The sequence below is a fragment of the Sinohyriopsis cumingii genome, chromosome 11 (assembly GCF_028554795.1).
Source record: "Sinohyriopsis cumingii isolate HCF-2022 chromosome 11, ASM2855479v2, whole genome shotgun sequence".
Taxonomy (NCBI): domain Eukaryota; kingdom Metazoa; phylum Mollusca; class Bivalvia; order Unionida; family Unionidae; genus Sinohyriopsis; species Sinohyriopsis cumingii.
Window position 1 is genome coordinate 34,327,767 of NC_142971.1, and position 21,143 is coordinate 34,348,909.

A 21,143-nucleotide genomic window follows, 5' to 3' on the forward strand; every position below is an offset into this window, starting at 1 on the left:
TCTGAACTGCTTTCACCCTTAGTTACAAGATCCAAGCATTAATCAACTTTTCTTCTCGCAAAAGTGAGTCCCATCAAATTTTCATCAGAGGTTCTCCCTTTGCCACACCCTAATATTTCATTTGGACACCCAACCAGGTGAAAAGTGTGAAATGGCTATAAATAATATAATCAACATATTTTAATTCTGTAAAATCTGTGAAAGCTTATCAGTCTTGGAAAATATGTTGCTCAATCTGTTAAATCAAGTATTAACAAAATTAATTGATTTAAGCCCAACAAGTCTCAATTTATTTACAAACCAGACCCAAATTATCATACTGTATGCAAATTGCTAACTGAAACCAGTTCAAATATCAATATTGTTTCATAATGTAAAAATTGTCTTTAACAAAAGAATATACAAAAAAACATTCATCCATTTGTTTTATCTTACATCTGAAAACTAAAGTAAATCTATATTTTCCTTCATAAATGCTTGAAGCAATTTCAACACTACAACTCCAATTGCCCTAAATATGTAAGTAAGCCAAATCACTTAGACTGGTTCAGAAATTTAATTATGGAACACCATTATTTGTAATGAGACTCAATGTAGAAAGAACAAAGCAAATACATCCAAAATGAGGTTGTCAAGGAGAAATCTGCCACTGAATAAAAGTGAGGTAACCTTTCAAACTCCTGTATGGGAGATGTTAACCATTTTATCACATAAAATGTTTCCATCAGTTTAACTTATTGGAAAAGAAAGAATGAAAATGATATTCTGTATATGTTTAAAACTTTATAACACAAATTAATACACTTCACAAAGAAAATGAATTGTCTACATCACATTTTGGATATATTATAATTAGTAATCACGAGTTTGTTCGGCATGTCATCTCTTTCTACTGCTTCTGATTGACAGGATGTTCAGTTAATGTACAAGATAATGAGGATAATCAAAGTGACAGTTGCTTATTCAACAGTATGAGTAAAAATTCCTACATATATGTTCAAACTTAGCTTTCATAAATTTATTTTCAACATTAAAATTTTTTACTTGGTGCCAAAATATTAAATTAATGAAATAACCAATCCTGAAAACAAGATGTCATGATAATTGGAGGGACCAGATATTTAGGTTAATTACGATATACTTATATGATATGCTACAATTATATTTATTCCTGTGGGATGGGGGGCCCGAATGGCTGAGTGGTCTAAAGTACTCTCCATCTCACCTATGTCTGTGTGGGTTCGAGTCTTGGATTAGGTAAATGTGGGTATGTGAGAAAGCTTGCCAGTAGCTTCCCATGGGTCGGTGGTTCTCACCAAGGTTTTCCTGTACTATTAATACTGGCCGCCTTGTACAGCCTATCATGTGCTGAAAAATGGCAATAAACAGTACAACAATATTTATTCCTAATATGCAATGATACAGGCCCCTCATGATTACTGACTTTTGCTTGAAACAAGCCACCATGTTTCCTCAGACTACATCAGATAACAAAAGTTTAGAAAAAAATATTGTTAAAACATTGTCCAAAAATGATATGGCACTAGAATGTTAATTAGGTGAATAATTTTTGGTGTCCAAAGATAGAGTTGAAAAGCATATAGGAAATATTATAGTGTGTGTGAGTTATTTCGATTTTCAATGTAGCTTTAACAATTTTTCAGTCATATCACTACCATGTCTGCAGTGTGGCAGTTTATAGTGATGTCTAGCACTGAGGTATCATGCCACAGACATGCAGCACAATGTCCCACCCAGTCACATTATCCTGACACCAGGCCAACCATTCCTAACACTAACCTCATAATGCTGAATGCCTAGCGAGGCAGCTGTTAGTACCATTTTTTTATGATTCGGCTGGGGTTCAAATCTGCGACCTCCTGCATCTGAGGTGGACACTCTAACCATTTAGGCCACCAGAGCGGTCACACCAAATTAGAGATATTATTTAATACTATTGTAGTAATTATTCTTTTTATCTGAGATGAGTACTAAACTGTTAATTTGGTGAATATTTTTCAAAAGCATATAAAAAATACTACCTAGTCATATATTCAATATGGTGACATTTATTTCATGAATGATGTGTCCTTTTTACATAAAAGTTTTGGGAAAACGAAAAACAAATCATCATGATTTTAACTGAAATCTTATCCAAGTTTACTAATTCTCCTGGCTTCAACCTTCCGGGTCATCAGAGGGGTCTCAAACTCAAACCACCCTGAGGGCCGGATGAGGGCATTTTCAATGGCCCAAGGGCTGCACCACCTTTGTTGTCTCTCTTGACACCTTGTGATGCCAACCATTTTGTGGGTCACAGGATACAGCTTGGCGATCCACATATTTGAGACCCTGCTTTAGTAATTGCACAACATTATTCATGCATCCATCATGCAACCACTAACACCCAATCACAAATCCTGACAAGTAGTATAGCATAATCCCTGCCTTTTTTGAAAGGTGATTATATAAATAATATGTTTGGAGTGGTTACAAATGAAATGTGTCCATTACAAAAATCAATTCTGCTGGACTTTGACTTGGTGAATTGCAAACTATTCACCTTGAAGCTGTTCTCCACATAATCCTTCAAAAAAGATGACAAATATGGTGGCTCCAATATCATCAACTGTCTTTACTCTTTCTATGGAATTCAGCTGTTCCAACAGCTTGTTCACCTGATGAACCAGTTCTGTAACAAAAAACAGCAATCTAGTAGTAGTTACATATTCAAACATGCTTTTGTACATTACATGCATTTATAAAATCACTATTATCTCATTATCCAAAGTAAAAGGGGAACACATAATGAATTAGATAATTGGAAATTTAAATGCATACAGTTCATTTGCTGTCCCCTGAGTGTCCAAAAAATTCAACTTTTACCATCAAGGCAATTATGAGCCAACTCAGATAATTAATACATTCTTGCATATACTAATGCATGATTTTGCCAGATTTATTTAAGGTATTACTAAAATCTGTGTCCTATACTTCAATAATTTACAAACAAGCACTTTGGAGGAATTTCCATACAGTGTTCCTCAGTTTAGCAGTACGTGGAAAAGAGGTGATTGGCTGCAACCTAATGCTGGCCCTGGCCACTGTACCAATTCACTCACAGCAAATGGCTATTATGATATTTGGTTGGTCATCCCTTCTACGGGCAGTTTCTTCTATACGGACAACCTGTCATGTTACATGCATAATATGTAACATATATTTTTGCTTATGAGTTGAATCAGATTGCAAACAATCAAGATCCTGACCTGCCATAACATAATGTGCCTGCAAATCAGAGTCCATGGTATTGGTTCTACCGATTTCTCCTTACAAACTGTACAGACCCATATCTGTGACATCTTAGTGAGCCCTGATAAGATGGACTTTAACATCATACAATTAATCCAAATAATAATTTCTTAAGCACAATGTAATTGTATGGACTGTACACTGAATACATTATATGAAATTCATTGTAAGCCTATTTCGCTTAACAAGGTTCCAAGAAAGTTATCCTGCAAAACTGCAATTATCATGTGTGACTCCTATCTAGGATAAAGTTAATGACTTTTTAATCATTAACATTAATACATCCTCAATAAAAGAAACTGTGTTGATGGTTGGTACCAGTACAGGAAATGACACAATTTAGTAAGAATGCAGTCTAGATATTAATCGTGTACAGTGAAAGCATTTCCTGTCTCAATAACAGCCAAAATTTGCTTCAATTAAACAACACTATCCCAGCTGTTACCAGCAACTATGGGGCCCCAAGTGACCAAGCGGTCTAAAGCGCTCTCCGTAACGGATCACTGCCATCTCACCTCTGTCTGTGTGGGTTCAAGTCACAGATTCAGCCAATATGGGTACGTGAGAAGGATTGCCAGTAGTTTCTCATGGGTCGGTGGTTCTTCCCTGGTTTTTCACGGGTTCTTCCTCCACCATTAATACTGGCTGCCGTGTACAGTCTATCATGTGCTGAAAAATGGCGTTAAACCCTACAACAACAACAAGCAACTAAAACAGCATACTTAAAGCAACCAGTGCAAACTCCATAATTATGAAACTATGGATTGATTTGTCACATTTCAGCATTCAATGCATCTCTGTCTTGGTGGCATAAAATTAAGACGTGCACATCTGGCCTCCTTTGTTCTGCAAATAATATTTGTAGCATGAAACAAATAGACTGAAGATTTATCTTCCAAACTTCTCAATTTAGAAAATAAAAAGTCTTTTTAAACAAATCTGACTGGAAGAGATCAAACAGATTTATTTGAGATAAGCAAAATTTCAGTTTCAACATACTGCTATAACTGGAGAGATGGAGCTTACCTTCATCTTCATCAAGGAAACTGATTCCCTTGGGATCCATTATGTTTCTCTATATTGTGAAAATGCCAGTGTTAATCTGAAAAACAATGAAGCTTAATGCATACATTTTAAATCCTTGCATACTTAATACTGGCTCATTAGTTAGGTTTATGAGAAAAAAAACACAAAGCATACAAATAAAAGTTGAAAACAGAAAGACACGAAAGAGAAAGAACTAAAAATGCACTAAACTATTAACATGGTAAATAACATCAAGAAAGTACAAGGACATACAAACATGTGTATTAATGAGCATATCTTCTTAGCAACCTACGAACTGGTATCAAATTAACATCAACTGATTGCTGGATCAGACTTGCATTCAAATTTGTTACCTTTTTGCAACCGCAAGCTGTGCTGGTTACCAGCTGTCATCATAGAATAACTTTCTTAAAATGTAGGAAATAAAAGAAAATATTTTGAAGAGCAAGTCTGAATCTTTATTAAAGATTAAATATATACAAGAGTTCTCGATAACAAGCATTGCTGGTTTGGCAATCTCAGTGTTTTATCATTGACTTTTAATGTTTTATATATACACTTGTGTAGTTATGAGTCCAATATATTTGTGATTGATCTTGTCTATTTAGTCATATATTCATGTGCCTGCCCATCCCTCAATTTGGTTCTCCTTATCTCAAACCACACCAAAAGACCTTGGGATACCCTGTTAGTGCTGTGTGAAACTTCCTGGGACAGATATCAACTCAAAATAAATCTAAATAACCACATGTGTCTAAGCAGCAAGATAGTTAAATGTCTTACAACATCTCAACTGCAATTTAAATAATAAGCTCATAATTTACAAGTGCTTTGTTAAGTTAAACTTTCATTACTGTCCTTTCTTTTGTTGTATACTGCAAACCAAATTCAGGGATCGTCCTGGGCTTCGCCAATGTCGCAAATTGCGATTTTTTTTCCTTATTGGCGACAAAAATATCCCATCTGGCGATTTTTTTGGTGACAGACTTTTTGGTTATTTAATTTGTACATACAATCACGGATTTGGACTGGATAAATTAAAAGGGAGAACGAAAGGAAGCCACAAAATTGACTAAGCAATGCATTGGAATCAATCTGTTGTTACACAAATGATCCTTTGTTCGTATTGACAACCCCATCTTTACAGTGCATTGTTACATCATAATCTGCTTATACTGACTTCTGGGCTGAGTACTGTATGCTGTGATACAGTCAATCATGCTATCGAACTATACCTACAACTGGCCAACGCGAATAGAACAGATACAATTAACTGAATGGCTAATCCTTCTGTTTTCTTTTTACATATACCAATACAGTAGTTTTGCTGAACCTTCATAGAAAACTGATAACCTCTGAAGTACTGACTACTGTGTATAAATACAAAGCAAATGGAAAAAATTTCAATCACAATTATATCTGTCGCCAGTGCAGCATTTTACTCATTGATCTTTTCCTTTTGCCATCAAGCCGTGTTACTGCTGCAGAGACTTAAACTCCGCAACAAGAAACAGCAAAAAAACCCAAACAGTTTTGCATAATTAATAATAATTATTTATTTCCCCAAATACAGGAGTGAAAGAATCCTTAAATTGGGTGTGAATTTATGCTTATATATATGGTCCAATATTGCCAGGTGTTGACTCGTGTAAGTTTCATTCGTGGGAATGGAGATCCTATTTTGCTTGTCGAGAAAATTTATACAGCATTCAGTGATCATTCTTGGGATTTAGGAAGCAATTCACTACAAGCTTTGTGAAGCTAGCCATAAAGGGGGGGGGGGGGGGGGCTGCTGAGAGACTACTTGTGTCACCTGTCAGCACTGTAGACTGTGAACGTGGATTCAGTAAGATGAACCTCATAAAAGCTGACATCAGAAATAAACTCAGCATCTCATCTCTCGAGAATTTAATGAGAATCAGCATGTACAGATGTGAAAAATTAGACTTTGAAACTGCATTCACTAAGTGGGCAGCCCTAAAATCGTGACGGATCTTCATGTAACTATTTGTAACATTTTGTTAATGCTTGTTGTAATTAAAGTATTAACTAACCCATCTTTTGTAATTTTCATTGCCTGTTACATTAATAGACTAAATGAACACTTGGAAAAATGTACACTACTTGTTCTGGCGACACTTTTTGAAAATTGGCATCAAAATATTGAGGTTGGCGATTTTTTTGGTGACAGCTTTTTAAAAGCCAGGACCATCCCTGAAATTCTTAAAAAAAAGAAAACTATAATACAGGGCAATAATTAAGGTTTTTGATTTTAATAGTTCATAAGGCTGTTTATTATTATTATAATTTTTATTATTATTACAATCATATGACTCTCTCTTAAGAAAAGCAAATCTTTCAACTTCACATAACTATATGCCTATCAGGAGTGAATGCAAAATAAATAAACAATATAATACAATGCAAGAAAAAAGGTATTTACTTTGAAACCTGTTAACTAAACTTTCAGACAGCATTATATAGCTGTAGTACCAATAGCATACACAAGATATGGCAGGTTTTCATTTAAATATGAGCCCCCCATCCCACCCCCCAAGTCAGGAACAGCCTATCCCATGTCAAAAGACAACTGATTTTACAGGGGCTTCTCTACCATTTTCAAATTGAGGCTACAGGTCATGGAAATTTGTAAAGTGACAAGGTCAAATTGATACTTTTTCTTTTATTTTGCAGAACTAATTCAAACAAATTTATTAAGATTAGATGAACATTTAAATAATTTAACATACTATGGCACATACTTGGGGGCTGATTCGATCGAAATACTCAACTTGGTGTCTGACAGTTCACCTAAACAGCCCAAAAATTGAAGCTCACTTCACTGTGCATTGATTTCAAACCATCTACCCCATCCCCCTTTCATTTGAATCCAATCATCAATAATCAAAGTAAATGCTGACTTTTGTGTCTATTTCCCATTTAAAGAGAAACGTTTAAAGTTATAAAAAGAAGTTATGCACTGTAATCAATTTTGGTGCCAATATGATGATCATTGCTGGTAATGCCAAATATTACAATGCTAACTATAGAATTATTTCAAATATTTCAAATACTAAGAGTGATATCTTGCAATTTCCTTTTTACTGATTTATTTCGGTGCATAGAAACACCGGAACGCACCGAAACGCCAGAACGCAGTAGAGTAGAAACACCGGAACGCAATATCGTATATACCATAGCTGGAAATTGTGAAATTTTGAACATTTACTATTAATAGTGTCTTATACAATTGTTACATAATTATAATGCTTAATCTCTTACTAATAAATACATAGTATGATTTATTATTAATGTCGGGATGAATGAACTTCATGAAAATCAGCAATTTAAATAGCCGTACAGTGGAAGTGTATCATGATTTATGCATGGACAATTATTTTAATGATCTAAATATAAAGATAGATGAAAAAATGGCATGTCAAATCATTTCCGTATTTATTTTGTAATTTACATCACAACAAAATTATTTAGCACGAGATCCATAGTAGTTACATTTTCCATATCGATTGTTCAACGATAATAATATTCAGAAAAAAAAAGTACACAGAGTTTTCCTATTATGACAGCTTTTCTTCAATACCCATGTGTATTCACTTCTTTGTCAATGGCATTATTTGCATATACTGCTAAAACATTAAGCTGCCAAAAACAAGCACTGGTCAATGAAGATTAACACCAAGATTCCAGTGAACCACTGATAACAAACGTCAGACCTTTGCAGATTATAGAGATTGCGTTGCTGGTATCAGGAAATAATCAGCGATCACATTGTGCATTTCAAACTTTCTTTACATGTTTTCTGTACAATTAGTATTTAATACGTCACAACACTCTGATAATCCCAATTGAGACGCGAATACAAATATCTATAATCACAGTGCTTTCCCATGCATTGTGCCCCAATAAAGCTTGATGTGTCAAACGATTTTAAGCTTTTGTAATGATTACTGAGACACCCCTGACTGAACTTTGTTGTTGTTGTTGTTGTTGTGGGGTTTAATGCCATTTTTCAGCACGATAGGCTATACATGGCGGCCAGTATTAATGGTGGAGGAAGAACCCGGAAAACCCCGGAAAGAACCACCGACCCACGAAAAGCTACTGGCAGGCTTTCTCACATGCCCACATTGGCTGAACCGACTGAACTACCCAAATCGATTATCGGTAAACTTCATATAATATGATACTTGTGCCACTTGTTCTATTCATTCACAATGTTTTATCCACCATCATTTACACTTTTACTTTAAATTCATGAACTATTCTTATTTTCCGTTTTCTGATAATTTGATTAACTTTTACATGGATAATTTATGTTTCTTTCAAATTACAGTCAGTAGTGAAACGTATTCACATGTCATCTAAAGAAGAAGATATTGAAAATAAATACCTTTGAATACGTACTTGTATGACAAACACTTTGCCATATGGTTTCAACATAAATAATTGGTGTCTAAACCATTATTATGTGATGCTTTGTATATAAACAGGTATAAACTAGTAAATTGTCCTTTGGAATATATAGCATGGCAACGTGTTAATTAGTTAATTACTTTGTATATTTTAGTGAGGCTGTATGCTGAGGCCAAAGTCTTATCAATTTAATTGATATAATTTGGTATGTGTTTATTCATGTTGTTGCTACATTTAATATTATTTTATTTCTGAGTGGGCAAGCCTTTTTTGTATATTAATTCTGAAACATTTGTGTGTTATATGTAACAAATACATTTTGAAATGTGATCCATATCTTGTCTTTGTGTATTAAACCCATTTCTACCACTATCCCATACTCTTCTTGAAATAGCAGAAGGGGTTTAAAAATGGTCAACATAAGATGGAAATGAATTGACATGCCAATCTCGCATGTTTCTTTGCATTTAGACCATTTGTACGCATAATTCATGATAGTTACACTCAAACTATACAGCTGTTTCGCATGCTGGGTTGCACAATTCTCACACATCTCGGAACTTAAGATATTAAGAAAAATTAATAAGTAATAACCACAACATAATAATTAACTTAAAAAATTAATATTAAATCAATATTAATATGTTTTTATTATTAAGAGCTGAAGCATTAAACTCATGTATAAATTGCATTACACGCTGTTAATATTAAATTTTGTTACTATAAGAACTGCCGCCAAAATGTGCAGTTTCCAGCTTCTTTTTAGTTTAATGTTGCATCACTTGCAGAAAAGAAATTACATATTAATTTATTATATAACTACTGTTAAATGTCACAAATATGAATTATATATACATCACCAATATACGATATGATATATACGATATAACTGATGTGCGTTCCGGTGTTTCTACTCTACTGCATTCCGGCATTTCGGTGTTTCTATGCACCCATTTTATTTCACCATTGGACTGTTTTTATACACAGGATGCACATGTCTACAATGGTCAACTGTAGATTTTAAAAGTACCACTGGATGAGATTCTGGAAATTTGTATCATTTGTTTAATAAACAGTTATTGAACATGGTGCTATGTTGGTCGATTAATCACTAGTGAATGTATCTGAATTTCAGCAGAATACGACTGTTTAGATTGATTGCCTACATTCCAAGTTTTTATAATTATAGGATACTCGGTTTTCCACAGATGCTGTTTATTTCATATTTGTAGTGCTTGTGCTTGTTTACTGTGGCTAAATACCAATGTTATGTGATCTGGACAGAGTTGAACATTTGACGATGTTACGGACTGCATTTAAGTGAAAAGTTATAAGTGACGTATTCCTATTCGATGCTAAACACTGTAATACTAAATCCAAAAAAAAAAAAGAAGAAACAAACAGCAACAAAAAAAAACCCAACATAAAACTTATAAATCCTGCATGTTAGGCTGTATCAATATTGGAGCCAAAGCATTATATTACTAATTATTTACTTTTTCACCTGTTCCTGCTAAATTAATAAATTCTCAATAAACTGCACTAAACTCACTGAGTAACATACATTTACAACAAGTTGACACATGTCCGTCCCTCTGGTGTAATGTTTACAATATAAAAAAAAACTTCTGCATTTTCGTAAAATTAATCCTACTCTGGTCATTTTTATCCTGACAATACAGAATTGCAAAAAATGCTCAACTATTATGTTCTGCTTTCTATGCACACACAAAAAAATATACAAAAATAGATCATGAAGTTTAGTGTACAAATACCTATCTGTTGGATTCCATCAGGATTTGTTTGAACGAGCGGTAAAATGTGAAGAGTCAACAAGGGCGATTACTCGGGTCTCCGTAAATGGCATGCGGAGAACTCGCCCCATAGAGAACTCGCCCCAACATATATGGAGAAGTCGCCCCAATGGGTTGGAGAAGTCACCCCAAAACTTATCACCCAGATACCCTTTTTATAACAGAATTAAATAATCTTTTACGTGATTCATTTTTAGATTTATGTATATACGCGATCACAAAAGATATATTAACTGGTAATCATAAAAAGCAATATCATAGTAATATTTCTAAGGACGAAATTAAGTATTTATATAATCTAATGAATGACGACAGTATAGTAATTAAAAAGGATGATAAGTCAAAGACTATTATAATTATGAATCAAGATAATTATGTTAAAGAAGCTGAACGTCAAGTAAATTATGAAAAATACTACAAACAAATTATGGAAGACCCGTCAATAGAAATTAAATAACAAAATTCAACATGCATTAATGAGATCACTAAAAATAATTCCGTATATGAGGAATTGTATGCTTTCCCTCTTAACATACGTACACCTCAATTTTACCTATTACCCAAAACTCATAAAAATCCTAACCATAATTTACCTTTAAATTTTCCAGGACGACCCATTATATCAGGTTGTAATTCATATACCGAAAACCTATCCAAATTTATTGATAGTGTTTTACAACCTTTAATGAAATCATTTCCTTCATACATTAAAGATACAATTACTTTCATTAAAAAGTTGAAGTCTATTCCACAACTATCTGATAATTTCAATCCTGGTATCATTAGATGTCAAATCACTATATACCAACATTCCGCATGCAGATGGTATTGAAGCGTGTAAATATTTTCTTGATAACAATCCTAATAATAGCACACTATCTAGTGAAGATATTTGTAAAATAATAAAACTTATCTTGGAAAATAATTATTTTTAATTTAATAATACGAATTACATACAAATAATGGGTACGTCAATGGGTATTAATATGGCTTCTTCATACTCTTCCCTTTCATGGGTAAATTAGAAAAAGATTTTCTTCAAAACGAAAAGTTTAATCCATCTCTTTGGTTCAGATTTTTAGATGACATATTTCTGATCTGAAAGCATTCAAATGAAGTGCTGAAAAAATGTATTGATCGCCTAAATCATTTTCACCCGACGATTAAATTTACTTATGCTGCATCTAGTACGCATGTTTCATTTTTAGATGTAAATGTAATTAAGAAAATATTGATAACACTATCTCTACAAATATTCATATCAAGGAAACTAATATCCACCAATATGTGAAATATACTTTATGTCATCCCATGTCATGTAAAAATTGTATACCATATAGCCAGCCCAAAAGATACCGAAGCATTATTTCAGATGAAAGTCAATTACAAAATTAGTTGACTAAATTACAAACATATTTACAAAATAGAAATTATCCTACATATATAATTGATTATGCGCTGAAAAAAGCCCGTAATCTTACCCAGCATGAGGCTTTAAACACAGCAGAATGTAAAACAGAGAGACATGTAATTCTTTTCATAATACAATATAATCCTTCACGACTTAAGTTATTAGGTTGGAACCCTTTCATATATGAAACTGCAGACATCACATCATGCTTAGACCCTCTCTATTTTTCCAGATAAAATGCATCTAATAGATTTAAAGAGCAGAGCAAAAGGGACAGATAACACTTATTTTTCGTTAAGTACAGAAGCGGAGTTGATCAAATGAACAAGTTGAAAAATTGCAATTTTTATAGGTTATAAAAATAAATTATTAAGTTGAAGAAAAACAGCAATAAATAAAGCTTAATAACCATGTGGCGACATCTCAGAATTACTATATATGATCATTGGGGCGACTTCTCCAGGCGAAGTGGGGTGACTTCTCCGACCACCATGGGGCGACTTCTCCTGACACCTGGGATGAGTTCTCCCAGAGCGAGTTCTCCATGGGACGAGTTCTCCCAGGGCGAGTTCTCCATGGGGCGAGTTCTTCGCTATGCTCTGTAAACACGGTTATGGTCATTCCGTACCCAAATCGTTTCGTACCCAGTGGAAATTGGTCGTTTCGTACCCAAGGTGGTGGTCGTTTCGTACCCATTAATTTACAAGGTCAAATCACAGGGGCTTGTTTACAAAGAAAATTTGGAGCATCCGTCCTTGAATCAAGGGATGGGGGTTCTGACCTGTAACAATATAACACGGGATGGATACTCCAAATTTTCTTTGTAACGAGCCCCTGTGATAATAGCATCTATGTACTAAAATGAATTTAGAAAAATTCACATTGCCAGTAAAAAATAAAAATAAAACGTTCACCAGGTTCATATAGCTGAAAAGTCTATTCTTTTTTCTATCGTTCAAATTAACAAACATTGTCATATCTCTTGGTATTATTTAGTAATGACTAACGTGACTGAAAAAATTAAAAATGTTTATCCTATCAAATCAACTAGAAATTCTGCGATCTTTTAATAATGGGGCTGAATGTAGATAAAACAGTGTTGCTTGATTAAGCTTCTCTTCTCCAAGGACCAATACTGGTGTTAATTTAAATTTTTGTCCGCTGCTTTTAAAGGTGTTGAACGTGGTATGCTATCCGCCAACCCATTTTTTACCGGCCGGATTAGCATTACCGTGTTTACGGAGATCTGAGTAACCGCCCTTGTTGACTCTACAAAGATACCGCTCCTTCAAACAAATCCTGGTGGAATCGAAACCGATAGGTAATTGTACACTAAACTTCATGATCTATTTGTTTTTAATATTTTTGCATATAACGCAGAACATAATAGTTGAGCATTTATTGCAATTTTATATTACCAATATAAAAATGACCAGACTATAATTATTTTTACGTAAATACAGAAGTTTTTATATTGTAAACATCACATTAGAGGAACGGACATGTGTCAACTTGTTGTAAACTTCTGTTACTAGGAAGTTGAGTGCAGTTTATTGAGAATTTATTCATTTAGCAGGAACAGGTAAAAAAAAGTAAATAATCACTAATATAATACTTAGACTACAATATTGATACAGCCTTACAGACAGTTTAAGGTTTTTTGTTTCTTTTTTTTAAATTTTAATTTTTTTATTTAGTATTACTACAGGAGTCTGACGTTTTATCAATAAAGTATGGCGACATCTCTGACAACATGAATTCACCTTATCGGTAATTTAAATGAATATTTTCATTTATATTACCGATAAGGTGATTTCATGTGGTATTACAATGTTTAGCATCTGATAGGAATACATCACTTATAACTTTTCACTTAAACGCAGTCCGTAACATCGCCAAATGCTCAGCTCTGTCCAGGTCACAGAACATTGATATTTAGCTGATATTTAGCCACAGTAAACAAGCACTACAAATATGAAATGAACAGCGGCTGTGGAAAACTGAGTATCCTGTAATGATAAAACCTTGGAATGAGGCGACAAATCTAAACAGTCATATTCTGCTGTAGTTCTACATGTAAGACCTTGATGCTGATATTTATGTTTTGGGTGTCTGCTGCAATTCAGAGACATTCACCAGTGACCAACATAGCACCATGTGCCATCACTGTACACACAAGCAGATGATACAAATTTCCAGAATTTCATCCTGTGGTACTTTTATAATCTACAGTTGACGATTGTAGAATGTGCATCATGTGTATAGAAACAGTCCAATATTGAGATAAAACAGTAAAAAGGAAATGGAAAGATATCACTCTTCATTATTTGAAATATTGTGAAGTGTGTCTATTTTATGTAGAATTATAATTTCAACTATTTGTTTCTGCTTGAATTTTCAGGATCATTAATAGTTGCCATCATTTTGCTTGAACAAAATAAGTACTTGGTATTGGGGGCCCCGAGTGGCCAAGTGGTCTAAAGCGTTCAACGTTATGGATCACTGCCATCTCACCTCTGTCTGCGTGGGTTCGAGTCTCAGGTTCGGCCTATGTGGGTATGTAAGAAAGCCTGCCAGTAGCTTCTCGTGGGTCGGTGGTTCTTTCCGGGGTTTTCCCGGGTTCTTCCTCCACCATTAATACTGGCCGCCATGTATAGCCTATCTTGTGCTAAAAAATGGCATTAAACCCCACAACAACAACAACAACAACAACTTGGTGTTATTTCTTTAATATTGCATTATCATGCAGTATGATTTTAATTCAGTATCCACACCATATCTTGACTGCCCTTTTCACTGGGCAACTAAGCTGATGTGCATATGATGTAAACACAGTACAGCTTATTTGGTAAAATGATGCTCAAAACACTATAGCAGGATAGGTCAGTAGTTAGAGTGTCAGACTTGCCACCATGGATCACCAATTTGAACCTCATTGTTGACAAGCTGTTTCAAGTACTCATAAGCAATGTACACTGCATCAGCTCTACTTCTTAAATCTGTTGTGACAAATATAGCTGATGACAGCTAATGTTACTAGCTGACAATGAAAAGCAGTTAAAATCATAAAGGAATAAAGATTGTTATGACATATCTCAATATTATTTCTTTCGCAAATATGTTAGGGGTACAGCTGCTTTGTGGATCTGGCCCGCCCATCAGTGAGAAAAGATGTTCACTGTTTAATTTGACAATAATGTGCTATATGATGGTGCTGTTCTGATTCGGAACACCTATTGAATATTGCAGTAAGGGTTATATGATTGCGTTGTTGCGGTTCATGCATGCATGTATGTACATATGTATGTATCCAGTTGAGAGTCAATTTAAGAATTTTAAGATGGGTAAACATAATTTTTATTACATTTTTTTCATATTTGAATACCTGATTTTAAAGAATTTTACAATTTTGTCCTTTGGATTTATTTCTTCTAAAAACATAACCAATCTATCGTAATGATTTTAATAAAAATCCTGGTACATCCCTTCTCATAAAAATGAGAAAACCGTTTTACAAATGTTTTGCAAGAACATCATTACAAATAACACTGTTATTTCATTTTAAAAAAAAAACCTATACAAAAATTTATTTTATATAATAATTGTTTACTTCTTACATACGAACAGCAAATAAAAACAAATTACTATAAACATACCCATTGTAATTATAAGAATCATATACATACAGGTATGCAATCAGCAACTAATAATATTGAGTGAGATTTGGTCAATCTTATCAAAGACTCATTTATAAGAAAGAACGGTATAATGTTAACTTACAGACTAAAAAAATCACCATTTTGCAATCAGTAACATATATATTAATCAATATTAGTTATGTACACCACTTGAGGGACAATGGGATTTCCAGCGGTCAAAAGTACGAGAACCACTTGGAGGACAATGGGAATTTAACATGGGAATGGCACTTGCTGGACACGTGTGACATTTGGGATTTATGGTGACGAAAGGATTGATTGGGACAGAGGGGTTTTATAGGAACAAAAGTGTTTATGGAGACAAACAAAACATATACAGATAAATACTTACACAACACAAAGACAAAATATACTTTTGGCAAGAGTAGAAGAGTACATCTTTTCAGGACACACGGTACTAATTGTACGGAAAAATTGGAACCAGCCTGGAAATGGGTGAATATAAAACAGAGTACTGGTATACATGGGTTTGGCTGGCCAGGATTGGTTAATAATGTAAGTTATTTTTTAGAAAAAGAATCTTTTGATAGCTTATCCTAGTTGTAACTCAGAACAATAGAGACATTGTTTTATTGATGGGCTTTCAGTCCTTTAATAGTCTTGAGTTTGGAACACTCATTATTGAAATTAGCACCCAACTCTTGGTGCAGAATTGAAAGCACATGTTTCAAACACATATAGGTCCCAAAAATGCCGTGGCTCATATCCTTTTCACTTTACAGAAGCTGACATCCAGGTTTCTTCTATACTGATAAATATAGGTTTGATCAAGAGCACTCAGAAATTTAAAGTGATGTGATGTGATTTGGATTTTTAACATAGCTTTAACAATTTTTCAGTCATATCGCTACGATGTCTGCAGTGTGGCAGTTTATAGTGATATCTAGCACTGGGGCATCATGCCACAGACATGTAGCATGATGTCCCACCCAGTCACATTATTCTGACACCAGGCTGACCAGTCCTAACACTAACCTCTTAATGCTGAGTGCCAAGCGAGGCAGCTGTTAGTACCGTTTTGAAATTTAAAGTTATTGAATTTTTAATAACATGTTGTTTGCATAGATTCACTATGGGAACTGAATTAGTGCCACGAGTTCTTCAAGGCAAATGAGTGGCCATGAAAAGGGTTGTTGGGTTTTTTAAGTGAAAGACAGTAAACATACGGATCATCTCACAGGTCTTATTATTTTCCTTAAACTCCATCTGATAGCAGGACCGTACATAAAGACTCTCTAAAGACAGCCTTGCCTCTCCACATAAATCCTTCCCTTATAGTGTACTGAGATAATAATAGGCTTGATGTACCACACTGAGATAATAATAGGCTTGATGTACCACACTGAGATAATAATAGGCTTGATGTACCACACTGAAATAATCAAGAATATCTTTAAGTTCCAAAGTAGTGTTTCAGTCCAAAAAGTCAATGTGCATTTTGCAGTTCCATTGAATAATTGAAATAAATGATTTTTCTCAAATTATATCTGAACACAACTAAAAGTGATTCCACAGACTGATATTTAAAATAGCAATGATTAATTTATTTTCATGATCAACATCATTCTCAAGAGCTCTGTTTGCTCTGGTAACTGCACAAACAGAATATCAAGGAAGGATTTCAATCTTATCAGAATCAACCTTTAGATCCAAACAAGGTTAGTCAGTTACATCTGAATTAACCTCAACCTTATCTCACTGTCTAATAATAAAATGTTAAATAACTCAATCCTCTGACTGTTACATGTGCTAAGGCTAAGTCGGATCAGTAATTTACACAATTGAGAGGAACATTTACAAAGCCGCACTCTCTACCTGAATAAGAACACTTTCGCTAGAAGAAAACTTTCAAATAAAGGCCAGATCTACCCAATAATAAAAGACTCTGAGAAACTCCTGTGTCCTTTAATAGCTTGGCAAAATCAGCTTTAAATGATATAGAACATTTCAACTTTAATGATTCATAATTCCCAAAAATCAGACTGGGTTAGTTTGACCCAACACACGTATAGCTTTTAAGATAAGACCGAGATCATGACCATTTTGAAATAAGAACATTTGGAATTTATTTGCTGCTTATTCTGCAGATCATGCAGGAGGTTGTGGGTTTGATCCCCGGCCAAGTCTTACCAGAGACTTACAAAAATGGTACTAACAGCTGCCTTGCTTGGTGCTCAGCATTAAGATGTTAGTGTTGGGACTGGTTGGCCTGATGTCAGGATAATGTGACTGGGTGGGACATCATGCTACATGTCTGTGGCATGATGCCCCAATGCTAGACATCACAATAAACTGGCACATTGCAGACATCGTAGCAATATGACTGAAAAATAGTTAAAGCTACGTTAAAAATCAAAATCGCATCACACACATATTCTGCAAATCATAGCAATTAGAGATAATGTGCCTTTCTTTTTATAGTGAGTCATGTAGGAAGAGATAACGATTTTTTATCAGTCTTATCAGAGGTTTTATGTCTAAAAGTTGAGTTTTGAAGGTACTCGTAAGAGAATGAGAGGTGTTTCTTTAATACAAAAAAATGCTGAGAGGAAGATTCATTGACAAATGAAAGTTTGTGAATCAAAGACTAATTGTAAGCTATATGACTATGAGCATCATTTTTATAAAGCTTCCATCTTTTGCTCATCAAGGTAGGTCTTGAAATTACTATGGATTTAATCTTTGAACTCTTCAATTAAGGTAAGTTGCATGAGGTTATTATCTTTATTGACCTATCAGATTTGGAAGTTCTTTTTCTTTTTCAAGTTCGAAATAGGTTTGTCCAGTTTCTTTTCTTCAATTCCTAAAAATTGTCGAGATGCCTCAGGTATCAACTCATAACACTTCAAGATATATTACTTAACCGGATCATTATCAGCAACTCTGTTGTACCTTCAGTGAATTTTAGGCTTCACAATCTTTGCCTATAAGTACATGTAATAATAATGTCTGATGCTTTCATGTCCATTTGAAGTTTTCAGTAATTTTCTCAAAGTGAGGAAAATATTTTTTTTTTTCTTTTTCCTGGAAAGGAGGGCTACTAATCAGATAATTCTAGTAACATCAGATCCTGAGCTTGTGTTAATGGAAGGGGAGTTCTTTCTGCCTTTCAGTTCTAATTCTTTAAATATCTCTCTCTCTGCATCTGTTTGCTTTACTTCAATTTTCTTTCCCTTTCTGCATGTGTATTTCTCTCTCCTTTTTCTGTCTGCTTCTCTCTTTCACCTCCCTGCATTTGTATTTGCATCCTTTTCGTCTTTCTGAATCTACAATTCTGCCATTTCTTTCTGAAACTAAACTGAAGCTTTCATAATTCCAATTGTATCTGTCTTTTTAAATGCAGTTCTTTAATTTCCTATGAAAACCAGACAGACCTACTAATTAAACCCAAGGCATTATCATTCAAAGTTTTCTTTCCCACCAAATGCTGAACATTTTTATAATTTCTTGCTTTGTTAATAATGTTTTCATATCCAAAATAGCATAATGTCTGGCAAGCTGAAGCAACTCGTCCTTTTTTTAAAGACTCTAACCCTTCCTGGGCAGGATTTGAAACAAAGTTCACTACATTGGATGGCATTGTGAATGCTTGTTGGATTCACTAAAATTTATTAAATGTGTGAAATTAAAATATTTGACATAGACAATGAAAATTATATTTTAAAGACAATTATAATATCGCTGAAATGGTTTAAAGAAATTGAGATATCAGATAAGCACACAATTCCATTTACGGCTCTATGTCTTAAACTAAGTAACAGAAAGAAGCAAAACCAAAAAGTTTTAACAAAATTCAACAATTTCCCTCAAATACAAAGTAAAAATTTAAAAGAACTTACAGTATTGTAAATCCTAAAGAATCAAATGTTTTATCACATATCCAAAAGTATAGAATATTTTGAATTAATTCTGGTAGTCTTGATTGTGCTGATATACCACTAATCTTAAATGAATTAAAGTACCATTTGTCTTGATGTACCAGAATGATATAATCCAGAATGTCTTTTAATAAATCCTTAATAATCCCGAGGTAGTTATTTTGTTCAAAATGTGAATGAGCACTGTGTAATTTCTGAGAATAATTTAAAACAAAAGATTCCTCTCAAATTATATCTGAAAGCAACTAAAAGTGATTCCATAGAATGATATTTATAATAGCAATGAATAATTTTGTTTCCCACAACCTTATATAAAACCTAAGGAACACTTTAATGACCAGGATGTGGGTCACAAGTTCTCTTCAGAACATTATAAGTTTGTAAATAAGGTCAGGTCTTGAACTCAAATTCAAGTAAACAGTGGTTTACAGAGGATGATTATCTTAAATGCAATCTACAATCATGTACAAAAGTTTAGCACACAATATTGATATACATAACACATCCATGACCTTCTAAAATGCACAATCACCATCAAAAGCATATCTGAAAATCATATTTATTATAGCGCACACAAAACATTGTAAGCACGTGCACGAAGCATATTAAATCCCTATGCACTTAAACACCACAAAGGCCATACATACTGAACCCCAAACAACACTAAAAGGTCCATATATTTACCCCCCCATCACTATCAGAGTAACCTTAACTGCAAAAAAGTGTCAATTTCCCTTTCGCACCTGCTTCTGTCATCTGTATGGAATCATGTTGCTGCAGTATGAAATATTACGATATCTTAAGATAATTGTGGTAATCTCTGAATTAGTAAATCTTGATATTTCTGGAACTTGCATAGCATGGGTTTCAGTAAAGGATTTTGGAACTATTTGCATTGTTCAATAGGTGTCTTCTAAATTACAATTGACATATCTTAACACTCATTTAAAAAACAAACAAAACGGTTTCATGGAACAATGTTTCTCATCTACTTAACAGTCCTATTCTTCCAAAAGATTATATGTGTATATTATAATTATATTCACATATGCTCATCTTCCTTACATCTCCATGTGATTTGTCCTTACAGTTTCATAGTAGATGTTTTAGGTATCTGAAAGGATCATGGTGCATTTAATAATAAGATATTGGATCTATTGCACATATTCCCATCTACTCAAAATGTGTGAAACCAGTATTTTATAAATGTTTTTGATCAATACATTGACTGTGCATGGTGTATACATAACTTGCAGAAGTCTTTTTATGAAAAGGGTCACATGACACTGTTCAGTACATTTCTAATAAACGGTTGTCTTGCCCCCTCCCCTACTCCCGATTTATGTGGCACCATTTTAATATTTATTTATATCATATCATGTAGGTATATTGCGAGACCCTTATCTACACATGTCAACAAATCCTGTAGGCACCTTGTAAGTCCTTGATATATTTTGCAACCTCTGCTTGTCTTCCTGTCATGATCGTGTGTACTAGAATGTGGTGTAATAGAAGGTGGGTACTAGGA

General features: G+C 34.0%; 2 protein-coding genes across 8 annotated transcripts in view; one reads left to right on the top strand and one right to left on the bottom strand.

Moving 5' to 3' along the window:
* The window catches only part of LOC149787897 (centrosomal protein of 95 kDa-like), a 64,190-nt gene extending 53,573 nt beyond the window's left edge, over positions 1-10,617 (bottom strand). For both annotated transcript variants that reach the window (XM_089974140.1, XM_089974139.1), the window contains exons 1-3: positions 10,569-10,617; positions 4,339-4,414; positions 2,564-2,692 (exon numbers count right to left, since the gene is read on the bottom strand). In XM_089974140.1, coding sequence (XP_089830266.1) covers positions 2,564-2,692; positions 4,339-4,378 — 169 coding nt within the window. In that variant the 5' untranslated portion in view covers positions 4,379-4,414; positions 10,569-10,617. The remainder of the gene's footprint in view (positions 1-2,563; positions 2,693-4,338; positions 4,415-10,568) is intronic.
* Positions 10,618-13,298: 2,681 nt separating this feature from the next.
* Positions 13,299-21,143, top strand: part of LOC149787898 (uncharacterized) — a 29,360-nt gene continuing 21,515 nt past the window's right edge. Inside the window, exons 1-2 of one of the 6 annotated variants that reach the window (XM_089974144.1) lie at positions 13,300-13,339; positions 14,420-14,574. The gene's annotated coding sequence lies outside the window, so the exon portion shown is untranslated. Of the gene's footprint in view, positions 13,340-13,402; positions 13,601-14,419; positions 14,575-14,601; positions 16,233-18,087; positions 21,131-21,143 lie in introns of those variants that run through there. The other 5 variants (XM_089974143.1, XM_089974148.1, XM_089974147.1 and 2 more) reach the window with 5 other exon arrangements.